The 16,970-nt window shown below is 49.4% G+C and overlaps 1 protein-coding gene across 3 annotated transcripts in view; it reads right to left on the bottom strand.

The window, feature by feature from the left end:
• The window catches only part of Scn10a (sodium voltage-gated channel alpha subunit 10), a 96,657-nt gene that overhangs the window by 18,782 nt on the left and 60,905 nt on the right, over window positions 1-16,970 (bottom strand). For 2 of the 3 annotated variants that reach the window (XM_075964159.1, XM_075964160.1), the window contains exons 15-20: window positions 10,756-11,115; window positions 8,945-9,397; window positions 7,238-7,378; window positions 5,230-5,353; window positions 3,847-4,001; window positions 927-1,100 (exon numbers count right to left, since the gene is read on the bottom strand). In XM_075964159.1, the coding sequence (XP_075820274.1) occupies window positions 927-1,100; window positions 3,847-4,001; window positions 5,230-5,353; window positions 7,238-7,378; window positions 8,945-9,397; window positions 10,756-11,115 (1,407 nt within the window). The remainder of the gene's footprint in view (window positions 1-926; window positions 1,101-3,846; window positions 4,002-5,229; window positions 5,354-7,237; window positions 7,379-8,944; window positions 9,398-10,755; window positions 11,116-16,970) is intronic. The other variant, XM_075964161.1, reaches the window with a different exon arrangement.

The raw sequence follows: 16,970 nt of genomic DNA, 5'->3' as shown, positions 1-16,970 counted from the left end.
ATTCTGCACTGGACCCCAGGTAGCTTCAAGAGGCACATAGCAGACACAGACATGTTTCCTGACATCTCTGGTGTGCATGACCCTGGTGCAGGTGGCTGCGGGTAGAGGGAGACAGAGACAAAAGGGCTTGCCCTGCTCACAAAAACCCCCATCTAGACATCAGCGAGCAAGAAACACAGGCTGCCATCTTGAAAAGCCAAGGAGATTTTCACAGGGGGCAGGGCAGTGGAGTAGTTAAGACGTGGAGTGATGGCAGAATGTGTGGGGGGCACATGGCCGATCGGCTGACGCAGGGGTTAGCAGTGAGCTTAGCAGAGTCCCCATGTATAAGCTCCAGCAGACCCTGCCACTGCTTTTGGTGTCAGAGAGGAGCCGGTGCTCTCTGCACAGAGGTTCACAACCACAGCTGCACCTGGGCAATGACTGGAACCATCTACAAATTACTGCCTGGAGCTTGCCTCAGACAAGAAGACCAGACCCTCCCAGTGTCCTGCTTGCCCAGGGTGTTTTTAAAGCTCCATGGGATCTACAGCACAGCCGGGACTGGAGACCATGCAGTTAGCAGGCAGCTTCTTTTTGTAGACCACAGGGCCCTGAGGTCCAGAGCCCCGGCAAGGGGTGAGAATTCAGGGCAGCCTGGGTGCCTGTGCCATCTTGCTTTAGATATGAAGGCAGAAGGCTGCAGCAGTTAACCTGACAGAGTCTCCAGGCCTGCAGCTTCACCTGAGGTCACAACAGTGTACAAACTGTGAGCTTCCCGGTCAGGGCTCACCATTCACTGACATGCAAAGTTATCCTGACTTCTAACTCAGTGCTCAAAGCAGCCCCATAGAGACCATTGTCAGAGCCACATCTGTACCAGCTACGGCACCCGTGCATGGTGAGATCCCCAGCTCCACCCCCACGGAGTGCCTAGAGCCACTCACATTCACAATGAGGAAGTCCAGCCAGCACCAGGCATTGGTGAAATATCTTTTGAAGCCATAAGCTACCCACTTGAGCAGCATCTCCAACACAAAGATGAAGGTGAACACTCTGTCGGTGTACTCCAGCATAGCCTTCACTCGGGGCTTTTGTTCCAGGTAGTTATCCTCAAAGGCCTGCAGGGAAGAGAGAAGAATGGCCCATAGCAGTGGGGTCCTGACCCACCGCAAGGACCAGCCAGCCCTACCCATGGCCTCTGGGGAATAGCCTTAGTAGTCCTCGAGGCCAAGTTTCTTTTCTTTGCTCTGAGGATTAAGTGGACCGTGGAGGATGCACTGTGGAATAGGAACTAACACGTCGCAGCACACAGGGACACGCAGTCCTGGTGCCCCGCAGGGCTGTTGGGTAGAAGTGAGAAAAGGAACCTTTGGTTAGATTTTTGGAAGCAAACCAAAGGGATATTCGCAGTGACTTATTTTTAAAAATAAAAGCACAGAAGGATGACCACAGGCAGTCCACGAGAAAGGAAAGAATCAGCAAGAAACTTCTGAAAATGAGTGTTCCATCTCACAGGTAATCAAGGAAATTCAAGTTAAAAAGAGGTGCCAACTTTTCCTTCCACCAGAGATAAAGATGGCCCCCAGTGTTGGTGTCTGCTGGGGATTCACTCTCAGGAATGACTGACAGGAGTGAAACAACAGCCCATATTTGGGAGCCCAAAGGCTGTCAGGTAGTGAGTCAACCTAGCTTTAAAGACACGCTAACGACGCTGGGTGCTGTCAGTGTCCACATGGTTCTCTGCATGAGGCGTCAACACCCAGCTGCCGGTAGCAGTTCTATGGCATGGATCAAACTGAGTCCATTTTGGGAAGTGCTTCCTAGGTTAGATCCCCACCTCTGGGACAGTTCTAGCCATTGGCATTGGTCCCTGTTTGCCTCCATGTGGGGCAACTCTATGGTGCCCCCGGTAGTGAGGGCTCCTGTGCAATCAGCTGAGGCTGGACATCATCTCTCAGCTGCTTTCCCTGACACCCTGCTGTCCTCCTCTGCTTCATCCACAAGTAAGCCCCAACAAACTGCTGGATCAAGAGACATGGCTCCAACCTCCAGATCTCAGACCAAACCTAAGCCAGGTAGGCATTCAAAAATCGCCAACAGTCGGTGTCTCCAACCATTACTCAATAGCTCTGTCTAGTATTCAATATTCTTAGCAATCATTAAATACCTCTGATCATCATTCAACATCTGTAATAGTCATTCAAAATCTCCAACCGCCATTCAATAACTCTGATAGCCATTCAACATCTCCAGCGATTATTCCACAGCTCTGAAACCACTCAGTATTTCTGACAGTTATTCATTATTTCTGATTTTCATTTAAAATTTCCAACAAGGAAGATGTGTGTCCCATGTGAGGTGTGAATGTAGGCACCGACTGAATAAATGAGGGACACGTTCCTATAATGAAGTATGTTGTGGCTGTTAAATGAGTTTGTATGAGCATATTTCCTGAGGAAATTTCTTGAGAAACCATAGAACACATACATACATTTATTTTTTAGAATATTTATATATTCTGTGTATAAGAAAGCTGGGAAGAGCCACACCAAAGTGTTTTCAAAGTGAGTTTCTCTTTGAGTGACAGGAAAATGGTGGATTTTTCCTTTATCTTTTTCTATAATTTCCAAGTTCCTTTTTCTCACTTCACTTTGTCAGATGAAAATCCATGTTGCTTTTTTTTTTAAGCACTCAAAGCAAAAGCATAAAGAAGACTAAATTTGGTGTCTGTTTGGTCCCATAGGAAAGGAGATAGGGAGTGAGGGAAGCTGCTGGGGGTGGGACTGAGGCAGAATGGCTGCTTCAGGATTTGAGTGCTCCCCTGGGAATGGGGAGGTTGGCACTAGACTGTAGAGAGAGAGAAGAAGAGAGAAGGGAGCAGCAGCAGGGTACAGAGAACAAAGAAGGGCACCTTTTGGGGCAGGCCCATGGGAAGACAGAAGCTGTGAGTGCTGAGGAAGGCAGATTAGCTTGGACCCCATCTGAGTCTCTGACACCAGCATTTTCGTGTGTCAAAGTATTGGCTAAATGGGAACAGTAAGTCCCTTCCAATGCCTGTGTCCACTTGGCTTAATTAGACTGGGCACTTTCCCTTGTTTTCAGTGTCCAGCATTTGGCCAGCAGCCTCTGGAGTATTTCAGAGCCCCACAAGTTTCTATTCCCTAAAACCCTGCTGTTCAATGGCTGTCAGCTGCCCATGTCTGTATCAGCCTGCAGCTTGTCGGAAATGCAAGCTCTCGGGTTCTGTCATCTCGCCTCCAACTGGACCCGTGTTTCCACACACTCTCCAGACGACTGGACTAGAGAAAATGATGCCTGAGAAGACCATGAGACCGAAGAATCAGCGGGCACGTGGTTTGCTAAGAAGGGGAAGATGAACTTGGTCTTCCGAAAAAGCCAGTGTTTGGAAGACCAGGGGGTAGAAAGCTAAGGGTTTGGGGATCCTTTATGGGTAAAGTTAGGTACTGCTGCTTTCTAGCTGGTGACAGTGGGAGAGTCCTCCAAATATCTGAGTCTTAGTTTTCCATCTATAAAGTGGGAGGCATGCAATCATTGCTGGAAAAGCTTGTATCTAGGTTTAGAATGCTATGGGAGGGGCATACTGAATACCTCCCATGTGGTGTACTGGGGAAAGCTTTCCCACCATCTGTGGCCTGGGGATTTTCTGCTCAAGTCTTGGGGGCAGCCCCACCGAGGCAGCTCTAAGGCTTTAGATGAAAGCCCAACCCAGCTGGAGGCCACTACACTGGTGTCCGGTTTCCCTTACCAGCGCCCAGCTGGAGGCCACTGAGCCCGGGGACCCTGGTTTCCCTTACCAGCGCCCAGCTGGAGGCCATTGAGCCCGGGGACCCCGGTTTCCCTTACCAGCGCTCCACTGCTGAGCAGGATCATGAAGATGATGAAACTCTCGAACCAGCTGTGCTCCACGATGCGGTAGCAGGTCTTCCTCAACTGCCAGCCCGTGGCCCACGGAAACTTACTGGTATTCACTTTGCAGCAGGGGCAGTGGCGAGTGCAGCCTGGAGGGAGAGGTGGTGGACAGGGTCCTAGTTAGCTCCAACTGTCAATTCAACACATCAGTTGCCCTATGGGTATGTCTGTATTGTCGTGACTGCTAATTGATGTTGGAGGGCTTCGCCCACTGTGGGCATACCATCCCCTAGGCAGCCGGTCCTGGACTCTGTAAGAAAGCTAGCTAAGAGTGAACCTGTGGGCAAGCACACACAGCATGCTTCACGTTCCTGCTTGAGTTCCCTGCTCTGACTTCTCTCAAGGGTGACGGTGACTTAGAAGATAAATAAATCCTTTCCTTCCCTCAGTTGCTTTTAGTCATGGTGTGTGATCATAGTACTGGAGGGGAGCTGGACTATATCGTGAGGGATTGTCCAGCAGGATGACAGCGTTCTGGCCTGCTGGGAAAGCCCGTTACGCTCCATCGGGGAAGACTCCTTTCCTGGAGTGGTCCCTCCCCTTTCAGTCTAGCTCATTAGGTGCTCCTCCCATGCTGGCCTTACCATTCAGATGCTTTCCCAAGGCTTCTTCCTTTTTATAAATGAACCTGGTGGTCCCCATCCTCGTGACCACACAACCCTTCGAAGACTGACAAACAGTGAGTCCTGAATCTGATGGTACCTGGGAGGCTACAGCCTTACCAGTGCTGGACCTGGAGAGCCACATGTCTGGGGCAGGGTCTGGGTCCAGCTTAACCCAGTTCAAATGGAAGCAGGGACTCAATGAAACGTGGTTCCCCATAATTCCTACTTATTTAAAGTTACCAAGGCCACAACTACCTTCGTGATAGGAAGTATTTGTGTATTCGTCTGTCATGTGAGTGTCTATGGAGACTGTAGTGTGCCTCGCTTTTGTAAATGCCAAGGGGGAAAGTGAATCAGCACAGGCCCCACTTTTCAGAACGACACCGAAGATGTAACAGAGCAGACACCCCTTGGCCCTCCCTCCTGTGGTTCTTCACATCTCCAACCAGTTCAGAGTGATACCCTTTCAAACTCAAGAGAGCTGGTACACAAGGTGTACCCAAGGGGGAGGAGGGCAGACGGTACACCGAGTCTGTCTTTGCGGCATAGACAGTACTTGTGTCTGGCACAGGTGACTCAGGCCTAGAGCGAGCCTGTTTGTTTGGTTCCCCTGGATGCTGGTTCATGGTTCTGCTCACACAGGCGCTGAGGTGAGAGCTGGGGCGGGACTCTAAACCTGATCAACGCGAACAGAGGTCCATGCTCCTTATACCTTCTGTGAAGCAGTCATCTGGCTGATCCAGCTCGTCTGCCAGCTCAGGGATCTTCCTGAGGATTTCCTCTGGATCCGGGCAGTCCACTGTGCTGCCCTCAGAAGAGCTTGTGTCGTCCTCTCCCTGTGGGGCAGAGGCTCAGGGCAGTGAAGGTGGCTCTTTGAGGAACCTGGACACCTGTCCCTGGCAAGGTTAGCCCCCTCAGGGCCCAGGCTCTGCTGTCAACTGCCTTGGCTTGGGACTCGGCAGAAAGGCCAGGACACGGATGCTCCGTGCGGAGCCCTGTGGCTTAGCTGGGGCCTGATGGAGAGCTGGCAATGGCCCGAGACGCTGTAATTACACCCATAAAGATGCTCAGCTTTCAATGCACTTGAATATTTAATCGGGGAGCTGTGTTGTGGGGCCCTGCTGTCCTCCCAGCGGCACTGGCCTGTAATGTCTCCAGACGAATTCAATTAGGAGGCAGAGCAGCTCTCGTGTTAGTGAACCTGATCACTTGGCTAATGGAGCCAAATGGGAGGGTGGGTCCCCATCTGTCACCGATAGCCCCTCCCTGCCTGGCCAGGGTTATGGCCAAGAAAACAAAAACAGAATTCAAACATACACCCAGAAGTTATGTGCAAAAGCACAGAGGAGGGAAAGCTAGCCAGGTGGTCCATAGATCAATTTAGAAAGGGCATGATACCCACAGGCAGAATGTGACAACCCTCAGCCACCAGGGACTAAACGGCTTGTGTCCAGGGCCCCCAAACCCCATCGCAGCCCATGCCCTTCTTATCTTAGTCTGCTGTGGTCAGCCTTGCCTGGGCTCAAAGCCAGTCGCTGACATTCCTCACGCCGAAGGGCTCGATAAGTGTGTGTGGGGGTGAATTGTGTTTGCCTTATCTTGGCCCGGTCCAGTGGCTGTCACACAGCTGCACTTGGGGGTGAGGTGTGAAGTTAAAGTCTTGAGTTCCCTACAGTGGCAGTGAAAACTCTAAAGTTCTGGTGCTTGTGTGTGTGTGTGACCGTGTGTGGAGGCGCATGAGCATTGACATGCGTGCTTGCTGGAAAGCCCGAGGCTCAAGTCAGCCATCTTCCTCAGCCGCTCCTTCCTTCTTTCTAGGCAGGATCTCCCACTGAACGTGGAGTTCGCTGACTTGCCTAGACTGGAGGACCACCAAACACCAGGGATCCTCCTGCCCCTCCCCCTGCACAACACTGAGATTATAGGAGTGGACTAGCGTGCCCAGCTCTTTACCTGGGGGCTGCGGATACAGAGTCAGGTTCTCTGCATGCCCACCAAGTGCGGTACCAGCTAAACCATCTTCCTTGCCCGAGACACCGCCTCTTCACAGGTAGCTCTCTCCACAAGCCTTTCCCCCAGGCTTTGTAGGTGACTCCATGGTTTATTTTTACCTCCTCCCGCATCCCACGGCTGAGTGTCCTCCCTGCTTGGTTTCTGTGAGGCTGTCAGCTTACCACGCACCTGGAGACAGCCTCCCTCCACCCCAGGCTGTTTCAGGCTAGAGAGAATGATGCGGACAAAGGAAAGAGGGAGCGCCCCCCAGGAAGACTCTCTCGCCCAGGAAACACCTCGACTCTGGCTGTTGTCTCCGAAAGATTACTTGACTCTCTTTGTTCGCTGCCTTTGTTCCTTTCTTTCTCTTGGCTGTCATTTTCTGGGCACTTACTCCATTTCAGACAAGAACTGAACATTTGATGAGCAGTATCTCATTTAAGCTTCCAAATAACCTTACCAAATAGGCACTGCCATGCAGTTCTATAGAATGAAAATGCAGAGGTTTAGGGGGCAGGAGCTGGCCCTGGGTCCCGCAGCCTTGGTGGGGAGCCACACTCTCTCGTCCCATCCTTACAGCTGGGGTGAGGTTCAGCTGCATAGCATCACGTGTGATTAACCAGAGTCTGGAGGAGGAGGCCCTGTGGTTGGGATGCACCTCTGGTCCTGCCCCCATCCTCCAAGAGTATCCATTCTGTCGAGCCTCTCCAGGGAGCGCACATACCTACCTCAGCAGGGACCTGAGGGGTGCTGTCACCCTTCCATCTGTCACCCAGGTACGGAGCCAGGTCCTCCGAGGACATCCCAGAGCCTGGGCTCTTAGGCACTTCAAGGCCTTCGTGCCTTTGTGCTTCCGGCAGCTGTGCCTGCTGGCGAGAGAGGGTCCATCTGGGTAACTGAGTTAATTTCCATTGCTCATTTCCGAATCTGAAGAGCTTTGGCAGCTGACAGGCCTCCAGAGCTGAGGCCCTCACACAAGCACCTCACACGCATGTGTACATGTGTGTGAAGTAAGCATGAGGGTGTATGTAACTCCTGGCTCCATCTGCATCTGTATGACCTTAGGAAATATAGCCAATTTTTCTGATCTTTTTTGTTCCTTCTGTAAAATCAAGAAGGTGAGTTCACTTCATTTCGTTCTTTTGATCACTAAATATATTCATACTTTTTTAAGTACATTGTAGGAGATTTGGTTCCACAATAACAGCCACGGCCCTCAGTACCTTGCCAGAAGTCAAGCTGGTCACGAACTAAGGTCATCTGAGCACGCTCACCCCAAGGACTCCAAACTAACTGAACATGCGCTTGAGTGGCAGACAACCATCAGAGAGTTCATGTCCCTCACTCCCGGGAGGTGACACTGTGGCCTCGGCTGTCACTCAGACAAAGGAATCTAGAAAATGATAGTTGATAGCAGCAGCTGCTGGGTATAGATGACAACTGCGGGGGAGGAAGGCGATGGGAGAGCTGTGGACACCAGGCATAGCTCTAGTGGCCTGGCCAGCAGCGCTGTGTGTCCCTGGGGATGCTCGGGGGCCCCCTGTACCCCTCGTGGAACACAATGGATGCCCCGGGTCACTGAGGTACCAGCTTATGGCACTAGGACCCCGTGCATTATCAGAGGCGTCAGGGTGCCTTAAAGTCTTTGGTTCTGAACATTTCCTCCCGACATCTCTTGTCTGGAAGAACTCTGTAAAGGTGTCAGAACAGCCAGGAGGAGGAGCTGAGCTGAGCCTGTGTTCTGATGACACCTGGTTCTGCGGCATACCCTTAGCCACTCATGGAAGAGCCCAGGTTGCTGGAGCGAGGGCAGCATACGTGAAAGACTTGTAATGGCAAGCGCCTTGGAGCGGTCTGGGCTCACCTGCCCCTGCCCCCATTTGTCTTTCTAAGGATGCTGAAGCTTTCTCCTCGCTGAGGTGAAGTAGTGCCTCCTCTGGAATGCAGGGCATGGTTTCAGTTTCTGTTTGGCCAGGTTGCCTAAGCCTGGGTTGCCAGGAGCTCAGCATACTGCCACCCTGATGTTGGAGAGCCTCTCAGAGGGTTAATCTTCCTTGTTTACTTGGCTGGATTTCGAATCACCATGGGAACACACCTATAGGTGTGTCTTTGAGAAGGGAAGCCCTACCCTGAATGTGGGCAGTATCCCTGCAGACTGGGGTCCTGGGCTGAATAAAGAAGAGACACCAGCCTTCATCTCTGTTCCCCAGCTGTGACCCAATGTGACTATGTCATCCATCCATGATGGAGCAGACCTTCAGACCAGGCGACAAAATGAGTTCTTCTTCTCCCTTTAAGCTGCTTCTATCAGATATGTTGTCACAGTGATGGGAAAAGTGACTAACAGTCACTAACATTTCTCTTCTGCCTAGGGTCACTCTCTGCTAAGGCTCTGCCCACTTCCTGTGGCTGTCTGCCCACTGAGGAACACTTACCTCTCCTTTGGGGCTCTCTTCCTTCCAAGAGCTCTGAGAATTCTGTTCAATGTCTTCCTCGAGCTCCTCGAGATCAGATTCTCCCTCTGCAATGGGGACTGAGACCCATACATTAGCATCGGTGATGAAGTCCCTGTGGTCTTCCTTGGGGCCGTTGAGAGCTGGCTTTGCTGGGCTCCCCACTACATTGTTGACGGCATCAGCAGCAATGTGGTTCTCAGCTTTGGAGTTGGGGAGGGAGGGTTTTACCCCGAGCTGGGGCTCCACCTTTGGCCAGAGGAGCCGGCAGTGGCTCCTGAAGTAACTGGAAATGGCCTGACTGGACCGATGGCCAAATGCCTGAATCCTGGCCAATGCTACCTGCAAGTTGTTGACCTCCCCATCATCCTCCGGGGCTGTGAGATTGTCAGCACTGAAGGAGTTCAGCAGCAAGGCGATGAAAAGGTTGAGCACCTAAGGGAAGGGGAGGCACATCCATCACTTTGCATTGGAAGCTGAGAAAGAGAGAGACGGATTCTGGTCCTTGGTCTTACTCCTATTCAGTGTTGCTGGCTAGCATGGAAGATAGTGTCACCGCATTCAGGTGGCTCTTCCCTCCTCAGTCAAACCTCTCTGGAAATGCCTGCATGGGCACACCTAGAGGTGTGTCCTAGGTGGCTCCTACCAAGTCACAATCAATACGGGCCACCACAGAGGCTCTCCAGCACCTCACTGGCAGAGTCTTGATCACTAAGGCCTCCTCTGCCCTGGGCTGTCCCTGCTCACCTGGAAGACTCATGTCTTCACAGAATGCATGCCCTGGGTACCATGAGGAGAGTTTGGCAATGTCTTGGGAACCCTGCCTTGTGAGGACAAGGATTCCTCGCCACAGTAGGGGGCCGTGCTGCTGATGGCAAAGAAGCAACCAGAGGGTGGTGCGTTAGGTGGTCTGCCACGAAGAACTAGCAGAAGGCATGTGTGTCCCCAGGGAGCAGGGTGGGAAACAGACAAGTGTGAACGTGTGTTTATCCTCTCAGCTGAGCCTTCTCAAGTCTTTAAGACAGAGGCAAATTGACTGACTTCTAGAGTACAAGGTTCCGCTCTTAGACCATGCCTCCCTCCCAGAGCCCGAGGCTGTGCACAGACACTCACTCACAGGTAGAGGGGGTGGAGATGGGGTGGAGAAGGAGGGCTGGGACTAATTGGTTCTCCCGAGGGACATCCCCTAAACTTGAGAGCAGATTCAAACAGTGTGACCATTCAGACCCAAGCGGAGAGCCCTTTACGCTCCTTTGAGCACTGCAGACCAGGGAAAAACTTCCTTTCCATGATGAAAAGCCATGTCTTTCACCCCCTGTAATTTAATTCTGCCTGTCCACCCGTGAATAAGCATTGCTTTCTTGTTTTAAAGCAAATTAGGGCCTAAGAAAGCCACTCTTCCGTCCCGAGTCACTCAGCTGGAAAATGCTGGAGGGAGGTTTTCCTCCTCGTCTCCAGGCTTGTTCCTGGAAAGCCAGGTTGTCCCCTGAAAGCACACGTCCCAGTGTGTGTCCTACATGACCCTGATGAGTCTGAAGGCCCTCCAATCATTCCAGAGTGTCTGTATGTCTGTATGTGTGGGGGTGTGCCTGTGGATGTCTGAGGAAAACTCCGGCGGCCATTCCTTAGAAGGAATATACCTTGTTTTTGTGTCAGAGTCTTCCACTTGCAAAATAAATAATAACCCACTAAGTAGGTGAGGCAGGCTGGTCAGCAAGTCCCAGGGATCCACCCATCTCTGCCTCCCCAACACTGTTGGGGTGTCACTCAGCCTTTGTGGGGTCCCTACTCACCACCAGGTTGCCCAGCACCATCACAGTCAAGAACAGGATGAGGCAGATGGATTTCTCGCCGACTTCCATGCAGACCCACATGTTCTCAATCCACTCCCCGCACAGGATCCGGAAGATGACGAGGAAGGAATGGAAGAAGTCACACATGTGCCAGCGAAGCTTCTCGTCCTTCCACAGAGCGACGCCGTCCTTGCGGCACCCGTAGTACTCCCCGAGAAGCTGCTTTCCCACCAGGGCAAAGATGAAGACGATGATGGCCAGGATGAAGGTCAGGTTGCCCAGCGCCCCCACCGAGTTGCCGATGATCTTGATGAGCATGTTCAGGGTGGGCCAGGACTTGGCCAGCTTGAAGACCCGCAGCTGTGGAAAAGCAGACACTGTCTCAGGTCCTGGTTGCTCTTCTCGGCACCTTCTAACTGAAGTCCTGACTATAAACCACGCTTGTGGTACAAGCATCAGGTCATCGTACAAGTTTGGGGAGCTCTCCGGAGCCTGCTTTCAAAGACTTTCCTTTTATAAGTTACTCAGCTATGATCATCCTCCAGTCGTCCCTAAGTTGAATGTACTCCCCTGATCTAAGTGGCTCATATTGGAGAGGTCAGTCTGTCATCTCTAGTCTGTCTCATAGCCATAGACTGGACTCTTCCTGGACACGAGCCTGCTGTCTATCTTGGTTTAGCTCTGACTGGGACTCACAGTAAGAACAACCTCCCTCACTTAGGGCACAGTCCACGGCCTCAGACACACATTGGTTAACCATCTGTTGTGTCTTGGGATAGCCAACAGCCTCTGTTGTCCCTACCGGCTCCGAAACACCTAAGTATGGTTTCATGGATCCAGAATTCACACATTCGTTGGATTGACCAATCATCCTCCTTCTCTTACTGAAGTCCAGTTGTGCTTGGCATGGTCCTGAACTGGTTTGGGGGTGTGTGGAGAAAGGGGGTGGGCTCCTTCTTCTATGGAATTAGCAGTTAGGGACTGAGATAGGATGAAGACTTAAACTCTTCATGGCAGGGCATGGGGTCACAGCTTCGACGGTAAAGTCCTCGCCATAGAAGAGTAAGGAACTCAGTTCAGTCCCCAACACCCAAATAAAAACCGGTGCAATACTGGGTGGTGGCGCACGCCTTTAATCCTAGTGCTCGGGAGGCCGAGGCAGGTGGATCTCTGAGTTCAAGGCCAGCCTGATCTGCAGAGTGAGCTCCAGGACTGTCTCTATACCTGCTGAGAAACCCTATCTGGAAAAAAACCCCACAAAAAACCAAACAAACAAAAACAGCTGGGTGCAGAGGTGAGCACCTCTAGTCCCAGCACCTGGGAGACAGACAGGAGGGTTCCTGTGGTTTGCTGGCCAGCCAGCCTAGCTGAACTGGTGAACTCAAGATTCAACTGGATAAAAGAGTAACGTAGATCCATTAGACTCATAGGTGAGTGCCTTGCTCAGCCATCAACATAGAAGCTTCCTCCGGCAGCAGATGGGAACTCTAACAATACACACAGAGGACCTGGTGCAGACCCGTGCAGGCCCGCACCAGGTCCTCTGTGTGTATTGTTAGAGTTCTTATGGGATTCCTGTGTGAGAGAACGAGTGGGTCTCTGATTCTTGTGCCTTCTCTTGGGCTCTTTCCCTTCTGTTTGTTTGTCTTGTCCAACTCCAATATGATAGTTTTTGTTTTATTTTATATTTTATTTTGTTATGTTTTATTACTATACCTTAGAAGCCTGTTTGTTTTCTAACGAGAGACAGAAAAGGAGTGGATCTGGATGGGAGGGAAAGTGGGGAGAAACTGGGAAGGGTAGAGAGGCAAAATTGTAATCAGGATATATTACATGAGATAAAATTCATTTTCGATAAAAGAAAAAAAGCAGTAGTGTGGATAGTGATGTTGACCTCTGACATTCATAAACACATATATGTATAGTTGCCCCCACCGGAACATATAGACATGAACACACACACACACACACACACACACGCACTTGCACACACACATACAGAGAGTCTTATGTATAGATCTAAATAGACCGAGGTCTACAACAGAGCAAAAGTACTGTGCACAAAGATGCACAAACATTTGAAAATCCATTCATGTAATCCCCTAGTTCTCCAGCAAGAAATACACAGGCTCCGCTGTCAGCAATCAGTCAACGTGTGTGCACAGAGCACCTACTAGGAGACACACTCAGGCTCAGGCGCTAGGATGGGGGGCTGAACAGAAAGTATGGCGGCCATCTCATCACCCACACCCAAGACAAACACTGAGACGGTAGGTGCTATGTCCACACCGTATCCGTCGGCTTGTCTGTGGGAGGAGTAGCCCTGCTCACGGTAGGCCTGCTCTGAAATGGACTGTCCTCCCAGTGGACACAGAGATTAGAGGAGCAGCCCTGGGCAGAAGCAGTGATAGACACAAGAGAAGATGGAGAGGCAGTCATTCAGTGGAGCCCTTTGCGGAGGCGACAGGGAACCCCGACTTCCCAAACAGAAGTCTTCATTCTTAGTAAGTTCTGGACAAATGGAAATGGACAGGGAAGATAAGGTCCCGACACTGGATAGCAGCCACCCACCACACTGCAGAGCCTTGGGGACAGTGAGGGGAGGTGTTTATTGGCACTTGAGAAAAGATATCAGGTATCACACTCTAGTCAGAATAACTATGAACGAAAGAGAAATGGCAGGCCGGAATGACGGCACAGCGGTTGCAGAAGACCAGGGCTTGGCTCCCAGCACCCCTGATGAATGGCTCACAGCTGCCTGCATCTCCAGTTCCATAGATTATGCCCACTTCTGGACTCCAGGTAGATTGCACTGATATGTACACACACACACACACACTCATCTATCTATCTATCTATCTATCTATCTATCTATCTATCTATCTATCTATCTATCACATATCTATCTATCTATCCATCTATCAATCATCTATTTATCTATCTATCACCTATTTATTATCACATATCTATCTATCTATCATCTATCTATCTATCTATCTATCTATCTATCTATCTATCTATCTATCATCTACCTATCTATCTATCTATCACCTATCTATTTATCATCTATCTATCATCTATCTATCTATCTATCTATCTATCTATCTATCTATCTATCTATCACCTATCTATCTATCATCTATCTATCTATCATCTATCTATCTATCTATCTATCATCTATCTATCTATCACCTATCTATTTATCATCTATCTATCACCTATCTATCTACCTATCTATCTATCTATCTATCTATCTATCATCTATCTATCTCCTATCTATCATCTATCTATCTATCTATCTATCTATCTATCTATCTATCTATCTATCTATCTATCACCTATCTATCTATCTACCTATTTATTTATCATCTATCATCTATCTATCTATCTATCTATCTATCTATCTATCTATCTATCTATCTATCACCTATCTATCTACCTATTTATTTATCATCTATCTATTACCTGTCTGTCTATCTATCTATCTATCTATCTATCTATCTATCTATCTATCTATCTATTTATCTATCTATCATCTATCTCCTATCTATTTATCATCTATCTATCTATCTATCACCTATCTATCTATCTACCTATTTATTTATCATCTATCTATCACCTATCTATCTATCATCTATCTCCTATCTATTTATCATCTATCTATCTATCTATCTATCTATCATCTATCTATCTATCTATCTATCTATCTATCTATCTATCTATCTATCTATCTATCATCTATGTTAGGCAATGACACTCACCTTAATTGGACTTGGCTAAGAAAATTCATGGTTTCCTTAGGTAAAGTGAGAGGGTTAGATATTAATATTAGAACCTCCGTAGTGAGATTGTTAATTGCCATCATTAATCTCTTGTGAAACTATAACAAACCGTGTATTCTCCTCAACCCGGTACATGGCTTGAGTCATCGTCTATTACTTTTGGTCTTTATAAAGACAAAACAAACAATAAAAATAACCAGGACCTGCCTACTGTGTTCCAAAGATGTCTGGGCTCGGAGTTCCTGATTCTCAGCCGGTCAGTCAGTACACAGTAGGGAGTGTCCGTTGTGGGACTGTGGTCAGTCAGCACACAGTAGGGAGTGTCCGCTGCTGGGGCTGTAGTCAGTCAGCACACAGTAGGGATTGTCTGCTGCTGGGGCTATTGTCAGTCAGCACACAGTAGGGAGTGTCTGCTGCTGGGGCTGTTGTCAGTCAGCACACAGTAGGAATTGTCTGCTGTTGGGCTGTGATCAGTCAGCACACAGTAAGCAGTGTCCGCTGCTGGGGCTCTGGTCAGTCAGCACACAGTAGGGAGTGTCTGCTGCTGGGGCTCTGGTCAGTCAGTCAGCACACAGTAGGGAGTGTCTGCTCCTGGGGCTGTGGTCAGTCAGCACACAGTAAGCAGTGTCCGCTGCTGGGGCTCTGGTCAGTCAGCACACAGTAGGGAGTGTCTGCTCCTGGGGCTCTGGTCAGTCAGCACACAGTAGGGAGTGTCTGCTCCTGGGGCTCTGGTCAGTCAGCACACAGTAGGGAGTGTCCACTGCTGGGGCTCTGGTCAGTCAGCACACAATAGAGAGTGTCCGCTGTGGAGTTGTGGCCAGGCAGCACACAGTAGGGAGTGTCCGCTGTGGGGCTGTGGCCAGGCAGCCCACTGGCTCCTGCTCATCCTGAATGAGCAGAGATGAGCACTAACTGCCCTGTGTCCTCGCTCCCCACAGCCATCACCTTTGCCCCGCCCAGCTAATTATTCTCCACAGTCTTTGTCCAAAATATATTATGACAAAGAAATTCTTCACAGATCATGCAATAACTTATAAACAATCATTTTTGGCAGGTGCTGAATATTCATCTATAATTAATATACCACTTCTTTAATTAATCTCAGAATTAATATAAAAACTTCACTTTGAGGGAAACAGGCTAGAAAGAAGCCATGGTATTTATGTGGATAAAAACTGACTTGAAGCCAATTTATCTTAAACTCCCCCCCTTCTGCCCCCTTGCTCTCTTTTCATAATTATCCCCCCCTCTGTTTTTCTCTCCTCTTCCTCACCCCCTCTCTGGATCTCATGTAGCTGGTCTGGTCTCAAACTCACTATTTATCCAAGGAAGCCTTTGAATTCTTGATTTTCTTATCTCCACGCCACCAGCCCTGGGATCACAGGGCCACTACACCTGGTTTTATGTCGTACTGGGGACGGACCCGGCTCTTCATGTGTGCTAAGCAAGCACTGATCTACAGTTTTCTTTAATGAAGATCTTTTTTTTCTAGAATAGAATGAAAGGCAGATCTGATCTCCATGGAGGAAGTCACCATTTGATGATGAAACAAGTCTTATGGTTGTAAAAGAAATCAGAAGACAGGGGTACCTGATAGTGCATATTGAGTTCTCCTCCCACAAATACTGCAGAAAATGTAAAATCTTAATCACACCAATAACCCATAGGTAAAGTATGCATTTTATCTAAATATTAAACAAACATGAAGGTTCAATTTACTTCCTTTCGGACTCAAAGGAAAGCAGTTTCCCGTGTCCCTGGCAAACACTCAGCTTTGAGATGCTGGGTTGATGCTCAGAATGGAGATGGAGGCAATTCAAAGCACAGTACTTCCGGGACCAAGCGTGACACCCTCTGATTTTCTATGCCTCTCCCACAGCCCCCACAGAAGCCACCCACTGAGGTGGGGATATCATGAGATGGGATAATCCCGAGACCCGAGTTACCCCTTGGAGCAAACTCTCCAACCAGTGACAAGTATGCTATGTCACTTCACAGACTGAGAATTGTTACTGAAAATAATTGTATTTATTCTGACTAGCATAGAAATTGGTTCATTGAAAAGAGATGACGCCATTTAAAAACCACACTGTGTGTGCCACTGGCTTTGTGGTTATACTGTGAACAACCAGAAAAATGACAGAAAAAGACTTGGAAAGTGTTATTTCTGTTATTCAGTGACAAGCACATTGCTTGTCATAATTCCAGGGTAGACTGTGAGTTTCCTGAGCTACCATGAGAGAAGGGTTTGTAAAACGTGAGAGTTGGGAGGCTGGGACTGAAGGCCGGTGGGTAGAGGGCTTGCTTAGCATGTTCAGGATGCTAGGCTCGATCCCCAGCATTTCGTAAACCGTGGTGGTGCATACCCATAATCCTAGCGCTTGGGAGGTGGAGGATGGAGGACCGGAATTCAGAGTCATTTTCAGCTACAGA

The sequence above is a fragment of the Microtus pennsylvanicus genome, chromosome 3 (assembly GCF_037038515.1).
Source record: "Microtus pennsylvanicus isolate mMicPen1 chromosome 3, mMicPen1.hap1, whole genome shotgun sequence".
Classification (NCBI taxonomy): Eukaryota; Metazoa; Chordata; class Mammalia; order Rodentia; family Cricetidae; genus Microtus; species Microtus pennsylvanicus.
Note: the sequence above shows the minus strand (reverse complement) of the source record. Positions and strands in the feature narration are given on the sequence as shown.